General features: G+C 43.5%; 1 protein-coding gene across 7 annotated transcripts in view; it reads left to right on the top strand.

Moving 5' to 3' along the window:
* The window catches only part of GNG12 (G protein subunit gamma 12), a 108,413-nt gene extending 88,191 nt beyond the window's left edge, over positions 1 to 20,222 (top strand). For 5 of the 7 annotated variants that reach the window (XM_074334923.1, XM_074334924.1, XM_074334925.1 and 2 more), the window contains exons 3-4: positions 14,362 to 14,480; positions 16,249 to 20,222. In XM_074334923.1, coding sequence (XP_074191024.1) covers positions 14,388 to 14,480; positions 16,249 to 16,374 — 219 coding nt within the window. In that variant the 5' untranslated portion in view covers positions 14,362 to 14,387 and the 3' untranslated portion in view covers positions 16,375 to 20,222. Of the gene's footprint in view, positions 1 to 3,399; positions 3,475 to 14,361; positions 14,481 to 16,248 lie in introns of all 7 variants that reach the window. The other 2 variants (XM_074334929.1, XM_074334928.1) reach the window with 1 other exon arrangement.
* Positions 20,223 to 21,863: the final 1,641 nt, after the last annotated feature.

The raw sequence follows: 21,863 nt of genomic DNA, 5'->3' as shown, positions 1-21,863 counted from the left end.
GTCATCTATGTGACACATACATATCAAATCAGTATTTATTCTTTGTGTATTGTATATGGAAGAGGTAAATAACTATGTAATATGGGGTGCTTAGTTTCAAGGGGCCCACCAACAGACAGAGGATTAGACTTAAAGATTGATGGGTGAAGATGTCAGCATTTGTGAGAGAAGTATGATGACCATAGTTTTAAAGCCAACTCTTGTGACTCGTGGTCTGATAAGTTATTAGTGCACCAAGAGAAGCAGAATATTTGAAATAGTTCTGGCCCAGAAAACCTGGGGCTGAGAGTAGCCATAGAAATTCTTTTTCGGGGCTTTCAGGCAGAAATCTTTACCACTGCATTCCATTTGATGATCTTGTTTTGTGAAATTGTTGAATTTAAGGGAAGAAAACTTAGCAATGGAGTTGTTGGTGGAAACATGCTGTGTATTTAAATTGGTGTCATCTTTCCAGTTGTTTTAAGTGATGTTCTGTCAAAGATTTGTTTTGTTTGACTCAACCCTCCTTCTCAAAGTTTCTGTTATCTCATTTAAAGAAAAATGTTAATGAATTTGAATGAATTCATCTTTCTGGGGACTTTTATAGCACTCTTTACAATGAACTGGAGACATTCTGAAAATTTACAAAACTCAGCGAGCTGAAGTGGAAGTGTGCCTTTTGGGTGCCAAATTATTTAAACTGCACTGATGTTGCTGATAAGGTGTGGACCTTAGGTGTGGTGGCTTGGTTTCCTATTCCATGTTTTCCCTGAAGTAAATTTTATTTTAAGAAAGGAGTTAGTCAATGAGTTCGCTTTTAGATGGAGAATTCTAATCAATTTACATAGAGAATGAGTTAGAACTACAAAAAGCTAACTTGGGATTCCTTGTATCTTCAGTACTTTCCCTTTGAAGATGTATAAACTTTTAGGTACTGCGAGGCTCAAAACAACAAGGAGTTTAACCGTGGGGGCCTGCATATCATGTTCATTTTGCTGGTCATCCCAGGAATTCCATAGACTTTGCTTTTCCTCCAAGCAGTTACCAAGTCTGGACATGTTTGAAAGGAGAAGTGCATGGTCCTTGCTATAGTTTATGGAGAAGGTGAGATGAAGGATGAAGGAAAAATTAAGTATGCTATCTTATAATCTTTTGGCCTGTACAAGCCCTGGGTATCTGGACCACAGTGTTGGGCCTTTTGGGGGGAAGGTTTGAATGCAAGGAGAGATGCTTCCTGGCAAGTTAAACTTTGGCATGTAACTCAGGACCCAAGTGCTGTATAATACAGCAGAGGGCTCAGATCACGGGTGTTTTAGCCCCAGGTGTGCCTCCTCAAAAGGTGGTTACTTCCTCTGCACTGTCGACACTGGATACACTTGCTCGATCATGATCTGGAGGAGGAAATGGTAGATAATAATTAACGTACCTTCCATTCTATAATGACAGAGTTCATCTTATAGTGTTAATAATTACCATGTTATAGGTTATGAAGTTCAGGATCGTAGAATTTTATTTCTGACGTTTTATTCTTGAAATCTTCAAACATATACATACAAAAGTGGAAGGCATCCCATGTACCTGTCACCCGATTTCAACAATTAGCAACTAACTCATGGCCAATCTTGCCTCGTCTGTCTCCTCACCCACTCTCTCCACGCTTCTAGTCTCTGTCACCATAGATTCATTTTATCTTGAACTTAATATAAATGGAATTAGACAGCATGTGCTCTTTTGTGACTGGGTTCCTTTGCTCGGTGGGATGTCTGAGAGGTTTGCCCGTAGTGTCGCGTGCATTTGGTAGCTGGTTTCCATGTCCGCCGCCGCCACCCTCCCTGCCCCCCACCACCACCACCTATTAGACTTTCAGCCTGAGCTTCTGGGCACATTGCTCCCCTGCTTTTCCGCCTCTGTATCTTTCAAGTGTCGTTTTCTCAGCCCGTCATTTCCACGCTCAGTCCTGAGCCCAGGATCTGGGGCTCTCTCTCTCAGTGTACCTCTCCTTTTAGCACCTTCACTCTCTCCCTAGTTGCTCAACACTCCTCCTCTGCTTTTGAAAATGCTCACATGGCAACCATCTCTTAAAACAATCCTCCTCATAAAAGTTTCCATCCAATTCCTTGTCTTCACTCACCTACACTCACCGCCTAAGTTCCTGAAGTAATAATTTGCTCTTCAGCCTCTTATCATTTGGTTTTCATTCCCTTCACACCGTGGAAGCCACTAGCTCAGAGGTCCCCAGTAATGCCCTAATTACCAGTCCCATGAACTATGCTTGTTCTCTCCTTCCTTTACCCCTGTAAAGTGACTAATAACTGCCCTTCCTCCTGGTTTTGTGAATAACAATCACTGGGATTTTTTTTTTTGGTGTTTTTTTTAAATCATAAAAGTATCACATGTGGTTAAGAGCACAGACTCTGGAGCCAGGCTGCCGGGATCACAGTGCTGGCTCCTCCACTCAACCTTCACTCTGACCTTGGCTATTACTGTCTAAGTGTTTGCTTTCCTCAGTTCTTTTCATCCTAAATTGGAGAAAACAATAGTAAGAACCTCACAGTATCATTTTGAGGACTAAGTGAAAATAAAAACTTACAAACTGTTGGAATGCATAAAAACAACATCATAAATCCCCTAAAATTCTCACAACCCAGCAATAGCTACATTTTGGAGTATATTCTTCCAATATGTTTTCTGGGTAAAATATATTTTTAACTAAACATAATCTCCATAGCACTGACTTTTGCCCTTCCTCCCAAACTCCCTCTCTTCCCCTAGCTTTTGTGACAGAGTTGCTCTGTCCCTTACAAATGCTTAGCACCTCGGGGTACAGTGGAACTGTATGTTGCACTTGTTCTTATATCATTTGGAAATCATTCTCTCATCCCATGTAGCATGGTTTGTCCCCAGAAACAATGAACCCTTTGAGGGCAGGAATTTAGTCTTCTGCTTCTCTGATCATTCCCACTTCCTCTCCTAATACGGAAATACAGGAGGGTGCAATGTGCAATAATGGCTATAAGCACCTGGGCTGGTTTCAGCCCCAGCGCTTACTCATGACTCACTCGGTGTCCTTGAGAGCTTTGGCTGCCTCATTTGGAAAATGATTGATAATACCACCTTCACCATGATCTCCAGAATAGAATCTTAATTCAAATAAAAAACAGGATACAGCGCAATACATATAACATGGTCTCGTTTATATTGTGTAAGACAGATATATATGAATAATCGTGCTTGCATATTCATGGCATGTCTTCAGAAAGAAATATGGAAAACCGATAACAATGATCCCCTTGGGTCGTCTAGGGTAGAAGGACGACTAGTATTTGTACCCTTTGGGGCTATTTAAAATTTTTACCATATGCATATATTCTTTTAAAATTTGAAAACTAGTAAATGAAATAATAGTACATTCTTATTCAGGGATGTCGTGAAGAGTACATAAAATCACTTTCCAGAAAGCCCTTAACACAGTGCCTGGCACAGAAAAAACACTCTGTAAGTATTAGCTTTTATTTTCAATAGTAAATAAGTTGTTGAATTTACCCATTCATTTATTTTTTCATTCATGAATAAACAAAGGAGACATCCAGCTAATCCTAAAACAGCTATGCAGATATGAGCAAATCATTTCTCAGCCAGTGTTGCTATGCTAGGTAGAGAGTAAAACTTGTTTGTAAAGGTCCTTCTCAGTGTTGGCTGTAAACACATGCCTCTGCATGGCGGGGTCCTGGCCCTGCATACCGCACAGGAGTTATCTCCTGCACCTCTGCAGGTCACCATCAGAGAGCTGCTCCTCCCAGGTGGGCCCACCATCACCTGGCTGAAAACCTATTTGGGGCACAGTATGCGGGTGCAAAGCAGCATTGCTCCTGGAATCTAGATTCCACACACATGGCCAGCCCATGCTGGAGGTGAAAGTTCACAGCGCCAGCAACTGGTCCTAATCAAGGTCATGGGAGTCCCAGGGCCTCCACCCTGGCTTCTCCGGGCTGTATAGGGAACCCAGCAGGTGGGTAACCTTTGGCTTGGAACACTCAGTGTTTGAGGGATACCTGTGGGAAGGAGCCCCAGGGTGTATCCTGTTTCTAAGAAAACAAACACCAGGCACAGAAACACCCCAGGGTGAGAGGTTCAAGCTGGCTGATGTGTTGGTTGCTACATCACTGTGTCCTAATCTAACCCAAGTGTTTATGGAGGCCCCATTCTCTACGTTAGTCAATCAGAGAGAGAGAGAGAGAGAGAGAGAGAGAGAGACAATGGCACGGAATAACTCACTGGCCTAGGTAAGGGCATGGCTTTGAAATAAGAGAGATCTGGGTTCAAATCCTGTTGCTACCACTTACTAGCTGTCTGATCTTGTGCAAATTATTTAACCTTCCTGAGCTTCAGTTTCAATAGGTATGATAAATCTGACCTCTATGGTTGCAGATAATATTAAATGAACTAATATCTGAAAAGGGTATTTGATATAGTACCTGGCATATAGTAAGTAATGAATAAATGCAGCTGCTATGCTATTGTCATTGAGCTAAACTTCCCACAGTTTACTGGGAAGATAATACAAAGTCAGTTACCTAACAATAAGCGTTAAGTAACACAGAATTAAGCACCAAAATAAATGGTGGTATTGCGGACCCTTTTGAGAGCTTGATGATAGCTATAAATCCTCAATTCAGAAAGAATAAACATAGGCACCCACGCTGAATTTTGCATACAATTTTAGGGGATTCATGCACAACTCCCTCCTGCCTGCCCTTCCCATGCATGGGCCAGCAGCCCCTTAGGGATCCTTGAACCTCTGAGCTTTAAGCATATATCAGGAATTCATAAAAGAAATTAATCACTGTAAGCAAAAGTAGTTAGGGAGACCTTCCTGGAAGAGGTGAAAATGTGAACTAGGGCCTGAAAGAGAAAATTTAAACTTGGGTGCAGACTTGTAGGTAAGACTTGCAAACACAGCCCACAAAGCCAGGGAAGGGGGTGACAGCCCCCTGACACTACAGCAGTATATATAGCAATAGAGGTTTCGGGCCAGGTCTCTGGAATCAGACTACTTGGGCTCAAATCCCAGCCAAACAGCCTGCTAACTCTTCGACACTAGGCACATACTTAACTTCTCTGTGCCTCAGCTTCTTCATTTGTAAAATGGGGATGAAAAATAGAACCTACCTCACAGGGTCGTGAGGATAACGTCTTGACAGCAATCGGCATATAATCTGGTGTCTGGCATATAGTCAGCTCTATGTAGCAACAGCTGCTTGTATGAGTAGGATTTCTATTATGGTGGCAGAGATATTAGAGAAGATCTTGACTATAAAGCCGAGCCCTTTAGAATTTTCCTTGGGCTACTGGGGAATGCTTTTTAGAGACAGAGGGGCAAATAGGCTGAAAGTGGTACTATATCTGAGCATAGTGGTAATGATAGATTAGGTGGGAGAAAGATCAGGGGCATGAGTCCTATTGCGAGGCTGATGCAGTCGCCCTAACGTGAGGTGCTGGGAGCCAAGACGGGTAAAATAGAAGCCAGAAGAATGGGGGGGTAATAAAAACAGGGCACTGTCAAAGTAGCAATCAAGAGAATTTGGAAAGAGCCAAGGCCTAAGTTTGCACCATCCAGTGAGGCAGCCACTATCGATGACTATTGAGCACTTGAAATGTGGCTAATCCAAATCCAAATCAGTTTCACTTTTTTTCTTTTTTCTTTTTAATGGGGCCACTAGAAAATTTAAAATCCCATTGTAGTTCACATTTCTTTTGAACAGCGCTTGTTCTTAGGAAAGAGAAGGAAGGCTGAGGCAAAAGGAGTCCTCAGTGACCAGGACGGACAATGGTGGTATCACTCACTGAGAAAGGGACATCAGAAAGGTTGGGGGCAGGCAGCACTGTTTCATTGGGTGTACGCATGTTATGTTTGAAGCACCTGTGCACCATTTGAGCGTCAATTCAAATAGGCTTTCATTTAGACATTGGAATTAAGGTACAGGGTCAGCGCTGGATGCAAAGTGCATTGGCCATAGCTGAAGTCATGAGGGGAAACCATGATCTGCCCTAACTGAGGACCAGTGTGGGTAGGCAGGTGCTGAATAATTTACGTATGTCCTCTCATTTCCTCCTGTAAACAACCCTATGAGGTAGGTACTATTATTATCCCTCCCCATTGTGTAGATGAGGAAACTGAAGATCAGAGAACTGAAGCCGCTTGGGGTAGTAAGCGATGAGCCAGGATTTGAACTTAATCTGACGGTAAAAGCCCTTGTTCACTCTGCTACACCAGCCCTCCAGGACTGAGCCCCTGAGAAAACCAAGTCAGAAGAAGAAACAAGAGCTGTAGGAAGGAATATCATTGCACAGGCGAGGACTGCAGAGTTGAGCATCCCTGAAGCCAGGGAGGAGATGCTTTCCAGAAGGAAGTGGCTGTTAAGAAAACAAACTTAGACTTTTGTGGCCAAGAATCACATTAAATGATAAGAGCCATTCAAACTGAAGGAATCTTAATCTTGTAGGTTAAGGTCATTAGAAGGAAGTAGAATTTTCCAGCTTATTCAGAGCTTTGAAAAGGTAAGCATAGATAGGAAGGAGCATTCTTTTAAATTGATGTGTTCTAATATCCAGGCAGAAATAAACATGGGTAGAACCAAGAAGCAGAGACTCTGATAATCATTATTAGTGTTTCTCACGAGGACCTATTGTCAGAATCACCTAGGAAGCTTTTAAATACGGATTCTTGGGCCTTGCCACAGACCTACTGAATCAGATTTTTTTTTTTTAACAAGTGCCCCAAGTGTTCTAGATACACCATGAAGTTAGGAACCTGCTGCTCAGGCTCTGCAACTCTTTCCTCTGGATTTATTACCCAGGATTGGCTCATTCTCATGGTTCTCTGCCAAGTTCACTAGGGCCTGGGAGGATGATGGGATCATCCTGTTCTTTAGCAACAGTCTCACCTGGAATCTGGGGCAGCTCTCCTTTCAAATAAGAGCAGCCAATTCTGCTTTGCTTAGGACTTCTCCCAAGGCCACTTAAGTCCCCATTTCATACTGTCGTCGTTATGGAGACCACCAATCTGAAGGCGCAACAGGCCCTGAACAGAGCCCATGTCTTCTTGTGTCCAGAGCTTCTGGCTCACACTTGCCCCAGCTTTCTCCCAATTCCTTCCTTGTACCCTTGATGTTCAGAGGCAAGCAGTATAGCACGGCCATGAAGAGAATGGCCTTGGGAGTCAGGTAGCCCTGAGACCCAGATCTGCGACGAAAATCAGTGTAATCTTCGGCAAGACTTTTTTGACCGCTCTGTGCTTCGTCTGTCAAAACAGAAGTGATAAAAGAATTCATCTCTAAGAGGATTAAGTGAAATGATTCCTGGCATTTATTTACCTGGCACATACTAAGTACTCAATAAATAGTGGTAGTTATCCAATTTTATCATACCAACGTCATCATCATCATCATCATCATCATTATTATTCAGAGACATGTGCCCTGGATAGCAGGTAAAATCAACTAATCAGAGATACCAGATAAGGACCTCAAAAAGGTTTGCGGGTATAAAAGCACGCTACTTTTAGAGGATGAGCTCTGTTGAGGTCCTGAGAGAAAGAGAGAGCTGTTCTCATTGTTCATTCTGCTGATTCTGGGCACCTTAAACTTCTCTTGGAAGAGCTCCGGTCACTATCCGTTTCCCATCCCAAATCATGTTTTCCACTGCTCCATGCAGCTTTTCCTCATCTCTCGCTCATTTTCCTCCCCCATAGTCCAGCATCTTGTTCTTTTTGCTCTTTGCTCTCAGAACCGGTGGGGAGCAGGGCAGGACAGGCAGCTGATCACAGGTTCAACTACCCTTGGCCTCAGGGCCTGTGAGCTCTGGTTGGGGAGAAGAAGAAAAAGAATTTTAAGGCTTACCTCTCCCTCCTTTCAAGTCTTGGAGTTTGGAGTGTTCAGCAGTGATGACATGATAATAATAGAAATCACAGCTGATCTTTGTAAGTTATTTACAGATTACAAAACAGCACATTAACAATTGTGTCAGGATTCAGTTACAGCAAACAGAAAGCACTCTTGGCAACATTAGCAGCATGGGCTTTAATACAGGGGATGGGGTGCTTACATAATCAATGGAAAGGCTGGAGGTACAGGCTCCTGATGGAGCCCTCAGGACCCACTTCTACACATACTGCAGAACTGGCCCCCAGGGCCAGGCAGGAAGTGAAGGGTGGGGAGGCTGCTGCAGCCACAAAAGTTCTTAGCACCATATCGTTAGTGACTGGACCCAGATGCCACCACTTCTACTTGACCTACTTCCCTATTTGCCCGCAGAAATAAGCCAAGCAGCAAACAGGCCTTCTCACTTCCATCATCCAGAACCCCAGCTGCTACAGAACCTGGGAATCTTAGTTGGCTCGGGCTGCCATAACAAAGTACCACAGACTGGGTGGCTTGAACAATAGAAATTTAATTTTCTCGGTGTTCTGGAAGCTGGAAGTCTGTGATCAAAGTGTCAGCAGGGTTGGTTTCTTCTGAGGCTTCTTTGGCTCATAGCTGGCTGTCTTCTCCCTGTGTCTTCACACAGTCGTTCCTCTGGCCCCATCTGTATCTACACTCCCTCTTCTTAAGAGGACACTAGTCACATTGGATCCACCCTAATGAGCTCTAACTTAATCACCCCCTTAAAGACCCTGTCTCCAAATGTAGTCCATTCTGAGTTGCTGGGGGTTAGGACTTCAGCATAGGAATGGGGTTGCACAATTCAGCCGATACCACTAGGAGATGTGGTTTTTTACTTTCCGTCCCTGCATTTCAGCAAAGCACACCAGGAAGAGGGCACCGCAGCTGCCCGGGCAGCGCCAACCCTCAGGGCCTGCCAAGTGCTTAGAGCACTTTGCATGAGATCTGAAGGTGCAGGTATTTAGCGCCCAGCAAAAGTACTCTTTATATTTATTAAGCTCACATGCTTATTTTATCTGATGCTCTTAACAGTTCTTTCAGGTAGAAAAGTATTATTATCCCCATTTTTTCCCATGAGAAAATTGAGGCTTAGATAGGTGACAGGTCCTGCCCAGGGCCCTAAAGCTAAGAAGTGGCAGGGGTGGAAGTGAGCTCAGGTCCCCTGGCCTAATCCTTCAGTCCATCCCTGCAACTGAATATCCAAGACATAGTATAAAGTCCATGTCACAAGTTCAAACAAAGGGCCCAGTAGGTAGGCCAGCAAGTGTTACAGGGGCCGCCACTACTCACATCCAGCCCAGTTTTGTGAAGTGTTCTGGTTTTTCCAGAAATCATTCTTTCTTTTTCTTTTAAAGTGAAATGTCGCCATTTTTCAAACGCCGATAATCAATTTAAAGTTAAAGCACACACAGATACTATTGTGTTGACCCCGCGTGTGGCCCAACCAAACATATCTGCGGGCGGGATTCAGCCTACAGGCTCTGGTAGAAAATAGTTAAGTGTTCGTGAGACTATAAAAACGGTTCTGAAGGGCCTGGCTCTGCGCGCCCCACACTTCCTGCCATATCAGAAAGATGTTGCTACCTGGTCCTGTTACCTTGAAATTCTTCTTTTGCTGTCTGAATGTTTGGTGTCTCATACCCCACCAAATACCTGGTTTTTGTCTTGGTAACGAGCCAAGGGGCCCAGCATTTATTAAGCATTTGTATGCACAGGGTGCATTACTGATAGGTGCTCTTATCTGTCCTCCCTACAACCCCAGGAGATAGGTATTGTGGCCCGCCTTTAACAGAGGAGGGAACAGATGAGGCGCTAGTGTAATATCCTGATAGTGGAAGGCAATATCAGAGGGTAGGTGGAAACCTGTGTTTGTTTGTTTGTTTGTCTGTTTTTGCCTCCTCGTTTATTACAGCCAAGAGGGGTGTGTTTGCTCATAAACATGAACAGTGGCTTCACTCGAATGATTCATCACTGGCCAGGCCATGATGACTTGTGATGCAGACACCCGGACTTCCTGGTACCCTCCTCCCAGAGTGTACTCTTTCCATCTCCACCGTCGCCCTGCTTCAGGCCCTTCTAGACAAAGATTAAAATGCCCATATTTCCCTGATGGGTTCTCTTATTCCTAGGAATTTCTAGAAACCTGAGAATTCAGATGAACAACAGCAATAAAACCAATGCAAATCACTTGAATACCTAAATACGATATATGTTTATTCAAATCTGTTAGCCACATGTAAAAATATATGCGAGGCTACAGAAGTGACAGCCAGAGTTATATCAAACTAGGGGTCTGCCCCAGGCATGCACAGGCCTTGGCCCTTCTGGGCGGGATAGAGCACTGGTGGTTCGGGAGCTAACCTCAGGCCTTGCCTAGTTGCAGCAGCAGCAGGGAAAACATTCTCGCTTAGATTGCACATAGGAGAGAAGAGGCCGGTCCCCCAGGACGTTAGACAGACAGATGCCTTCTGCACCAGTAGGGGTATTGCACGAGCCTGAAACAATCAGCAAGCCCCACAACTCCAGATCATAGAGAGTCAAAGTCATCCTTGCTTACGAACCACACTGTGGGCTGTTCAGTGATGCCCTGAGTGTGTGTGAGTCAAAGCAATTGGAACTGCCTCCTTTCCTTGGTACAGTGGGAAGCATGGCTTCTAGGATGAAAAGGCTTACAAGCTGCTTTAATTTGGAGCAAGTTTTTGGAGCGAGGCTACAGAAGTGACAGCCACAGTTTTATCAAACTAGGGGTCTGCCCCGGGCATGCACAGGCCTTGGCCCTTCTGGGCGGGTTAACTTGGAGCAAAGTTTTCTAACCTCAGTTGCCTCATCTCTAAAACAAGGGTGCAATAGTAGTGTACCTTTTGGGATTATAGGGAAGCTTCATGGACTAATTCGTATGAATGCATCATGTGCAGTCAGGTTCCATACAAATCACAGGGATTGTTTGCCTTGGAAGCTATTCTTGGAGTAAGAATAAAGCAAGCTTTTTATCCACCTAGTACACAAACAGACAGACATCCTTGCCATTGAGGGAAGACCACAGAAAACCCTCTGAAGGTGCAGAGATGTTGGGAGATGTTTGTCTCCCAAGCTTTTGTTTGGTTCTAGCCCAGCCCAGCTGTTGAGATACAAAGCAGCTGCAAATTGGGAGGAAATCCTCAGCTGGACCTCCAGCTCCTGTAAACACCTCTCAACGCTCAAGAATCAAACAGCAGTGACCCTCCTTGCGTAGACCTGAGGCAACTCAGCAGACTGAGTTCCTCGAAGAGGCTTTTTAAGTTGCAGTATAATTTTGATCTTATTTCTCCATAGGAAGAATGTTGTAAGAGATTATATTCTTTGAGAAGAGAAATTGTATTTGAGTTGGAAGCCTAAGAGAAGTTGGCGGGGCAGAAGGGGCTGGTACTCTACCGGAAGCAGAGGAGAAAGGGTCACAGTGGAAGAGGGAAGCAGGAAGCTGTCTGGGTGACAGGGGAGGCGCTCTGTGAAGGGGCAGGTCAGAGCACAGATAGCAGACTAGGGGAGAGCTGCAAGAAGCCCTAAGCTGGCAAGTGTGCATTGTCAATTCTAGCTGTTTTTAATCGTGACTATAATACAGTTAAGTAAGAAAGTCTTCCGTGTACTGGATGCAAAGTTCCTCGCCTATTTTAGAGGAACCTACCCAAGCATTTTATAAATAGAGCCAGACGGTGGACTCTTTGCTTGTGGCCCTGTGGGTGGGACCAATGACTGAGCCAGTCCTGATATGTGTGAACTGTTCTGCAGTTACAGGAAAATTTGCTCAGGCCTTGGAAATTTTATGCCCTGGAGGTTGAGAAGGAGAAAACGCGTCGTGATACTCTCATGCAAAGGAATTTAGAAATACCTTAGGGTGCAGCCTGGAAACCAGAGACTGTTCAGAAACCGTGTCAGGTTCGCATTCTGGAGGCTGGGGGACCTGTCAGAACCAGCACCAGCTGGCAGGGAACCCCAGTTTAAGGTGCTACAGGGGACATAATATGGAACCAACGTTCTGCGAATCAGGGCTTCATACCGTGTTTCCCTGAAAATAAGACCTCGCCGGACAATCAGCCCTAATGCGTCTTTTGGGGCAAAAATTAATATAAGACCTGGTCTTACTTTACTATAAGACTGGGTCTTATGTAATATAATATAATACTGGGTCTTATTTTACTATAATATATGACTGGGTCTTATAATGTAATGTAATATATACTATAATACCGGGTCTTATATTAATTTTGCTCCAAAAGATGCATTAGAGCTGATTGTCCGGCTAGGTCTGACTTTTGGGGAAACGGTACTTTCCACAGTGAGATTGCCTACTGCCTGGGTCCCATTTCCAAGGCTCTGTGAAGATGCCCCTGCCTGGGAGCACAGGAAGGAGCTGGGCCGGGCCTCTGGGTGTGAGCAGACTCACCAGGAGAGCCTCGGCTTGTGCTCTGGGTGGAGCAGGATGCCTGAGGAAGCTGAGGAAGAGGCAGCTCGCTGGTCAGGGAGTGCATTGAAACGAGGTCAGCTTGGCCACCCTGCCCGGCCCCATGATTGCTCCTCCCAGGTTCCTGTACTGCTCGAGCTTCCTTATTTGATGGGAGGGAATCCTGTTGGCTGTCACCGGCCATTCCATTCTGCCCTGACACTACAGTGTAGCAGAATTGCCCCAGGTTGCTCTAAAAAAAACGGGCTGATGCCCATAGACCACCAAGACCCTGTCAGTCAAAACCCTTGAGGCTCATTAACCAGGGGAGGCAGACAGATACACAGGGAATTCCAATTTGCTGTGCTGGCTACGCCACCCCCACCAACACCCCTCGCCCAGCGTGAATATAATAGCAGCTGCTGTTTGGAGAGTGCCTTGGTCCCATGCTAAACACTACGTGTGCATCAGCAAATTGAATTTCAAAAACCATAGTATCCTTATATTACAAATGAGAAAACTTGGGCTCATGAAGGTTAAGTAACCTTCCGGGTTCCATCTAGCTAGTTAAGTGGCAGAGGTGGGGTCCAAACCCAGGAATGTGAAGCTTGCTAATTAGGCTGGGCTTCAAAATTCTACACACAGGTAAAAGCAGAGTTTTATTTGTGCATTTGGCCCAAAGATGCTTCTGACCTCAGAGTGTACAGGCCCCATGCAAGTCTGTGAACTCAGCCATTGGGACCATTCTAAGTGTGGGACTCGGGCGGAGCGCTATGTTGCCCACATGGTGGGCATGGTGGAGCCTGTGGGTCGCTGGTGTTTTGTGCAGCCTTGTCTGGCCTGCGCCTTTGTGGCAGGTATGCTCTGTGCAGCTGAGGCCCCTCCAGAAAGTTGAGTCAGCCTGGGTTTGCTCCCGGCGCCGCAGTGCCCTGAGACTTTGCTGAGCCTTTGCATAGCACCGAGGAGGCACACCTACCATCCACCTGCTCCTATGAGTCATACAACTGCCACACTGCTGCCAGGGCTGCCAGCTCTGCGTTTTTCCTCCAGTCGCTGCCATACCAAGAGAGAACTTAGCCATATATGGCAGGGACTCCAGACTTACAGCCTTCCCCTTAGAACATGCCATTGGACAACCAGATGGGTCAAAGCTCAAGGTCCAGGAGTTGGCCTTTGATTTTCACCAGGTAGCTGGGAAGAGAGAGGGCAGCCTGGAATCCAAGGGCTCAGGCCACACAGGAGAGTTAGCCCCTAACATGTGGTGGGTCCAGGCTTAGCAAGTGCCCTGGCTGCCAGGATGAGACCCAAAAGGTCCAAGGAGAGCGTGATCGTTTCATTAAACATGTCAGGCTTTAGGCTGCTCAGTGTATCCCATTTGACATTTGCTGTGGATTTATCATTGAGAGTATGACAGCAGAAAAGTTCCCACTTTTTCTTGAACAAAGACTTCCTTATCTGCCTACCTTGCTCCCAACCATTGTAAATCCCTATCGCACCTGAAAATGTACCTTTGGAGCAGAGTTCTCCAGCGGCTCTGTCTTGCCATTTTCTGTTGCCAGGACTTGCGTGTGTTTAAGAGTTGGGTAAAAGCCAAAACGAAATAAAACCAAATCTTCTACTAAAGTACACAGCAGTAGTATTAAGCTGCACATGTAACGCAGCCTCTGGCTGCACATGCTCACGTTTGCTGGAGGCCCCCTAACCACTGCAAATGTTTATGTGGATTTGTTTCCCCTTAGAAAATCCTAGGAAAAAGGGCTACTTTATTCTGTATGTGGGGTGCATGGATTAAACTACTAGTACTGGGTTTCTGCAGACCACAGGTCTACGGAGGTGCTCGAACGGATAACAAGCTTAGACCCCTAGGCCACCGCTCGTATTGCCAAGAGATGTTTTAGTACCTGCCTCATAGAGGCTGTGATGGCTGGGAAAAGGCATCCTTTTCCCCTAAGGTAATGCAAAGCATTACGAACATTTGAACAATTTAAGATGACTATTATTCACCTTTTAAAAAATGCTTTTCAGATTTCAGGTAAAAACCACAACTGAAGATGTCAAGCAAAACAGCAAGCACCAACAACATCACCCAGGCGAGGAGAACTGTGCAGCAGTTAAGACTAGAAGCCTCCATTGAAAGAATAAAGGTAAGATGCGCTTTAGATTGGCTTAGACGTGTTTTCTGATCAGTTCCCGCTGCGGTCCAAAGGCTAGGTCACATTTCAGAGGTGATGCTATGTAATGCAGCTTGGTGCCAGGATTTTCCTAGAGCAAGCTGAGTCTCAGAATCTTAACTTTCATTTCTGCCTCGCCCAGGCCTCATCTCAAAAGCACTGGGGAGCCAAAGTGGCTGAGTTAGCCTCTCTATTTAGACAGAAAACCTAACACCCGTGACAAGATTTCCTGAGGACCTGCCTTCCCTAAACGAACATGGTCATGTCCTGTGATCACTGTGTTTTACGTTGGGACAGAGGTTCCGGATGGACTTTATAAACACCTCGTCATCCCTCTGGAATTTATTAAGTGTTCTAATGTTATCAGTGCAGCTGAGGTAGCCTTGCATACCAAGTCAACAATAGGGGTCTCCTTTTTAGGAGCAGGCCGCTTTTTAAATGTGTGTGGACTGTAGTGACCACGTTCTGTAACCAGGGTGAGTACTGCCAACTTTAGCTGAGATCTAGAAGAAACCGGAAGGCATTTGTGAAGTCACCTGACTTTGAAGTCTTTTCCTCCCAAATCCCAAGAGAGGCCTAGGCCATGAGCGAATGTCCTGGAATGTTGTAATGCTGTTTCCTAGAAACTGAAGCAATCACCTGATAAATTCCTCTGGGCCTGGAGATAGTCACCTGTCTTCAAAACATGAGGCTGCCTGTGTGTATTTGACAGGGTTCAGCTGAGGACACTGATCCGATTATTCCGAGGGCTCGCCCACCCAGCCTTCTGAACAGGGCCTGCCATTCTCCACTTCTAACTCATGCCAGAGTAAGGCACTGCATCTTCCCATGCTCTTTTTGTTTCTCCAGGCCCAATATCTAATCTTGAAACTCTGTTAGAATTTGGCTCTCTTCTTTCAGAGTTTTGGCTCCAAGCCCATAATTCGGTTCATTAACTCTGTTCTACATCCTAATTGATTTTTGCATTGGATAAAAACTAAGATACACGCTTCCCTTGATTCACATATACTTTTCTTCACCTCCCCCCAACTTTTTTTATTTTGAGAAATTTCAAATCTATGGAAGAGTTGTAACAACTCTGGAAACACCCGTGTACTCTTTACCAAGACTCACCCATTGTGAGCATTTTGCCACATTTGCTTTATCTCTCTTTTTTAATCTATACACACACATACTCATAAAATACATATATAATCTTTTCTTTATAGTACTTGAAAGTTATTTGCAGACATCGTGACTTTTCACCCCTCAATAGTTCACCATCTATCTCTCCCAAGTACAAGAACATTCTCCTGTGTAACCACAGTACAATTGTAACATTCAGGATCAGCTAAGAATATTATCTAACACACGGTTCATTTCTGAAGAATCCAGGCCACTTCCTTTGCAGAATGGTCCTCACTTTAGATGGAATTGTTTGCTGATGATTAGATTCCAGCTGAATGTTTTGGCAGGAAAACTAGTTAGCTGGTGTTGTGTCCTCAGTGTTCATTCACACTAGGAGATATATGATGTCAGTTTGATCCCTTGGTGAAGGAAGGCCTTATCTGCCAGATGTCACCATGTAGAAGTACCTTTTCTCTTTTTAACAAGTCATCGGGGAGTGATACTTTAAGACTCTGGTTATCCTGTTCTCCAACAGTCTTCCACCCAATGGGTTAACATTCCAACACTTTTTTTTTAAAGTTTGTAAATAAAGTATTTTCTTTCTCTGTTTTCTTTGGCTTGTCTACCTTGTCAGGTGTCAAAGGCGTCTGCAGACCTCATGTCCTACTGTGAGGAGCATGCCAGGAGTGACCCTTTGCTGATAGGGATACCGACTTCTGAAAACCCTTTCAAAGATAAAAAAACTTGCATCATCTTGTAGAGGAAGAGTGAAATGGTGCCTCCCCTCTTTTCAACAAAACCAATTTATGAGCAGCTCCTTGAAGAGAATTACCTTCAGCTTATTTGGTAACCACTGCTAATAACTAAAATGCTCTTAACATGGAATAATAGATTCTGAAGTCTTTATTTTCCAAGGTGTCCTTTCTCTGAAATGCCCTTTCCTGATTTAATACAGAATAGCAATCTTGTTTTCCATTTGGTAACTATGGTATCATATTGGGTTACTGCTTAAGGAAAGTCAGTCTGGGCCTTTTAAAACACACAATTATATACTTTTAAATATATATTGATCCAGTTATTTCAAAACCTAAATTACCTAAGCCCCTGTCTAGATTAAAATGCCAAGAATCACTTAAGTCCTTTAACCTTTATGTCATAATGTATTCGTAATAGGGTTGTGCCAACCTGTACAGCATACACAGGTGAGGAGTGTAATGTATGTGTATGTGTGTGTGTGTGTGTGTGTGTGTGTGTGTGTGTGTGTGTGTATACATAGCTTTGTATATACACATATCAAAGCTTATTTCCTTATTAAAATTTCTCTCTCCTTACCATCAGTTCCTCAACTCCAGAAGTCATACCTTCATCTTCAGCTGTGTGTAGGTAGAATAAGAACTTCTTTTCATAGAGTTACTGTATAAAAAGTAAAGAACATCCTAAAGGTTTTATTCCGTGTAATTGAGTAATGAAGTCATCTCTTGCTGACCCTCTCAGACTACAATGAACTGTGCCAATTAAAATGTTAAAACTCAACCACAAGCCCTTTTATAATATGAGGTGTTCATTCACAAGGGGCCTTTTGGGCTTCAGTGATCCCGAGTCTAGAAAAGAGAAGGAGGCCCTTGGGGAGGACGCGGGGCAGCTGTGCCCCCACGGCTCACGTTCTCTGAATCAGGGGTGTGCACCTCTGACATCTCCACCCTAATGATGGGAATCAGAGAGACCGCGTAGCGTGCACAGGAGCCTGGCTGAGAGAAAAGCAGGAATGTGTAAAAACCAGTGGCTATGCTTGGCCACAGTTTGTGAGTTAGCTCTCTCTGCCTTCCCTTTCTCTTTCTTCTCCTGTTAGACCATCTATCAGCATAGGGAGTGCTTACCTCCCAACCCCAAGTAGGGGAACATGGTGGGAAAGACACGTACAAAAGCATAAAGCTATCGAGACACAAGCTTTTTGCCAGTATCTGCAGTGTCAGTGACATCCTACCTTGTCCACGAACGATCCGAGAGAGGCTTGGATTCAGTGGTACGCAATGTGGGCCCAAAGGTTCCAACAGCTGGGAATTGGGTTCCTTGATTTTCCTCGGGGCGTGACTGTAGGCCTCACATCCTTGGAATGTCCAGTGGGGATCCCAAAAGGAATCTCCTATGACCATAGTGTATTTTAACTCGATCAAAGAGGAAGAGAGGTTCTTTTTATAACATGCTCACTTACGGGCCCAAACTATACACTTGTAATATTTTTAATTCATCTTCAGTTCATTCAAAATAACTAAGGAAGGATTAAAAACGTATCCTCAAAAAGGATTCAACCCCAAGAAGGAATTACTTACAACAGTTTTTCCGAGTGCTATACAGTCTTGCCCTGCAAACTGCTAAAGCATATTTAGTATTTCTCTAAGTCACCTATGACTTGTGAATAGCATTGTGAATTGCCCTCATTTTTTTAAGACTCTGAAAATCATGCCTCTGCTCTTAACCTCTTGTTATCTTACCGCTTGATTCTGTAATACGCCCAGTTCCCAAGTAAATTATAGGCCCCTATTCAGGAGAAATAAAGGTTTTCCCTTTCAAAAGGTGAAGTTTGAAATGTACACTAAAAAGACGACTTTACATTTAATGTTTCACTTAAGGAGCCATTCTTTTTTTAAATAAGTATATTTTTCTGATAGTTTCAGAACACTAATCTTATTTTCACTCTGATGTTTAACATCGTTCTTTAAATATTTATAATGTATCTTGTTACAAAGTATTTTCATGAAATTATGTTTATTATACTGTTATGTGCACATTTTTGGTAGCAAGCAAAGTACTCAAACCTGTTCTTTTACCTAACAGAAAACAAATATGTTTTGCTCTCTATTTGTTAAGATGCTTGTCGTGGTAAGGAATGGACTTGAGGTCCCCGGAGATTTCATTTTATTTTTGCTGGCCAGATATCATAAGGCCATGAGTATAACTGTCATGTAACTTCCTAACCAGATATAGTACATATTCAAGAAAAGTGAAATCAAATCCTTTGACGCTGGACCCAAGGGGGAAAACTTGTAGTTAAATGTTGATTTACTTCTATGTGATAAAATATAATATATGTATACATATATATGATATGCAGATGTCACTTTTATTTATCAGGCTTTGTTCTACTTACGAAGCCACAGTTCAACTGTTCTGCAGCAGCTGGTTTATGATAATAATGGACAAATGCCCAATGTGTATTATTTTTTCCAACTACCACCAGCATGGCACAGTTAATCACATCTATACATACAACTTCTTGGCTTCATACCGATGAAGCCATTTAAATATGTTCACTATACTTTCTCTTTAGTGCTGCTTCTGTTAGCAGTGATCTCTTTTCTTTTCATTCTTATATCTTCATTAGTTCATCACACCTGTCCAGGTGAGGCCTCAGGACCATGACAAGATACGTTAGACAAAATTTCATGACTCCAAAGAATTTTACAGAAACACATTTTTTTTTTCCTATAGAGAAAACATTTTACATGCCAGGTGGTTCACAAGCTAAGAGGTGGTAACTACTTTTTCTCTAAAAAGAATCAGATTTTTATATTTCCTTACCTTACTAAAATAAAAAGTGCCATCCTAACCGTTTAAAGAAAGAACCTGATTTGCTTTCTCTCTGTTTGGACTATTTTTGTACTTTACTAATCTTTAAACTATCAGAAAAAAATATATTTACCAATGATTTAGTAATTTTGAGGCATAGGTTAGTTTAGGTAGTGGAGGATGTGCCAAACTTTCTCTTCAGATGCCTTCTTCTCAACCAATTTATAACTAATATAGTGTCATCTGAGTGATTACTATGAATTTTGATTTAAGATCTATATAGCCCCAAAAAGCGAATTACATTATATGTCAGTCCTTTCTCAATAAAACAAATATAATAGAGAGTGTGTTATGAATTGTATTTCTTTTATGGTATATATCTGTTAATAGAAACAAGTACATTGAATCAAATAGAATTATATGTATATTCAAATAGAGCACTTACCTAAAGTTGGGTGGCCTGGATCTTAGTCCTGGGTCGTTTTCTAGCCAATCCTGTGTGCCTGTGTCATGTGACTTTGGATAAGTCATTTCATCTCTCTGGGCCTCCATTTCACCATCTGTAAAACAGGGGCTTGAAGTAGATGGTGGCTGAGATCCCTTCCTGCTCTCAGATGTCTCGGTCCAATGGTCTACCCCTCTAGTGGTCCTGCCAACGTGTTGGTGCTATAAGCTGCTTCAAATATAAAATTAGTCCGTCTATCGTGTATGCTCATTTATTAGCTTATGAAAGTCCTTTCATCATACAGCTTTTTTTTCTAGTTTTATGGACTTGATTACTGTAATAATGTCTTGTTTTTAGCCATGTAACTATAAACATATATTCTCTTGATGTCTCAGTAAATTTGATAAATGCAGTTGAAGGGATTTTGTTATTTTATAACATTCTTTGGCTACTCATCTGTCCAGCATCTTATTAACCTAAACACTGTGATCGTTGTTTGGAAATCTGTCCTATGGAAAGAATAAAAGCATTTACTTCACCGCTAACATGTTCACAGATTTGAAAGAAGTTTCATTAAAGCACCGTTGCTCTCTTTACTGGGTCAGTGCCTCATTGTGTCATTCTACCTGTGTTTTGCTCAACAAATTAAAAGATCAATTTTCTTCCTCTTTTCATTCATTCATTCAGTTACCATTTTCTGAGTACCTGCTGAGAGCGAGGTGTTGGACTCAGTCTCTGATGATACTCTCATAAGACACACCAGTCCAGAAGAAGCTTACAGTCTAGAGGGAGGAGGGTGAAAACGACTGATATATAAACTAATGATTATGTCACCATGTGAGAAGTACCGTAACTCGGGAACACAGTGCTGTGAGAGCCCAGAGGAAAGAGGGCTCCACATTAATGAAGGCTGAGAAGGCTTCCCAAGGAGGCGATGTTTGAGCTGGGTCTTAAAAGAAGAAACCAGAAAAAAAAGAAGAAGAAGAAACCCTGTAAGCTTTGCAATGAAGTCTTGGGAGGAAATGACAGGAAGAGGAGAAAAATGGGCTCACAGCTAGTGTGCAGAGCATCTCCCGTACTTGTTTATCCTGCATAACAGAAAGTCACGAGTGACACAAGTATTCCCGAAGTGAGGAGGGCTGTTTCCCAGCAGTCCTGAGACCCAGCAGTGACCATGGAAACAGATAACAAATGGGAAGGTCATTAGACTTGAAATGACTCATATCCACCAAGTATTTGCCAAAGGTACCGTGCCTCCGCCTGGTTCCTTCCCCCCCAGAGCTGGGATTCCCAGAGATGAAGAAAAGAGAACTTCATCCAAAAAGGGAAAAACAGCCAATAAGCACCTGGTTATGGACCAGGCAGCTACGGAGACAGCCCCTGCTTCTGAGAACCAGTACTCATACACTATAAAGAGTAGGCGCAAAAGAGAGTCACTCAACCCTCTTTAGGAAAGGACTGAAGAATTTTGACACTTTGGTCATGAAAAATAGGCAGCAACTGACAAGCAGTTTCACTGGTACAGCCCAAATTACCAGAAGTTCTTGTGACTTTTAATGGAAGACGGTTGTATTGAGGGTAGTAGATGGGGGTAGCGTTGGGTTTAAAACAAGGTGAAGGGAGGGAAGGTAATGAGGCTAAAAAGGGTAGACTATGTAAGGAAATATGGCAGATAAAAAGTTATACTCCCTTAGTGTTATGAACAAGGAACTCAAATCTGCAGGTAATGGTGGGAGCTTGGTGTGGGGACGCATGTAATATGGCCTTTCAACTCTCCTGGATATGGGCAGTGATTAGCTTCTCATTGGCAAGAGGAGCAATTGCACATATACACATGGATATTTACCATAAGCCGCCTTATGGGGCTAGGTAGACAGTCTTGAGTATTTCCCCCTCCTTCCCTCCCACGCTTAGGTTTACAAACTTTTGGCTTACAGCTATGACAGTTGTAGAACCTGGTCTCACCATCAGCTGCAGCCATCTTTGCACGACCCGGCATGACTATCACCTTGAGCTGCTTTTCAGAGCACGGCCCTACTTCTACTCTCTCGCCTTTACCACTGCGATCAGTAAGTAACCTTCGCCTTCAGAAGAGCCCTTCTCTTGCTCCAATTACCATCTCCTTATCTGAGTCATTTATGTCTATAAAACGTTGCTTAACTGTAGGCCAGCCCTGGGCAAACACATACAGTTGGTCCTAGAAACCCTCACCTCAGCTATTAATTTTTTAGGAAACC

The sequence above is a fragment of the Rhinolophus sinicus genome, linkage group LG06 (genome assembly GCF_036562045.2).
Source record: "Rhinolophus sinicus isolate RSC01 linkage group LG06, ASM3656204v1, whole genome shotgun sequence".
NCBI lineage: Eukaryota > Metazoa > Chordata > Mammalia > Chiroptera > Rhinolophidae > Rhinolophus > Rhinolophus sinicus.
The sequence above is the reverse complement of the archived record's forward strand: the minus strand, read 5'-3'. Positions and strand labels throughout refer to the sequence as shown.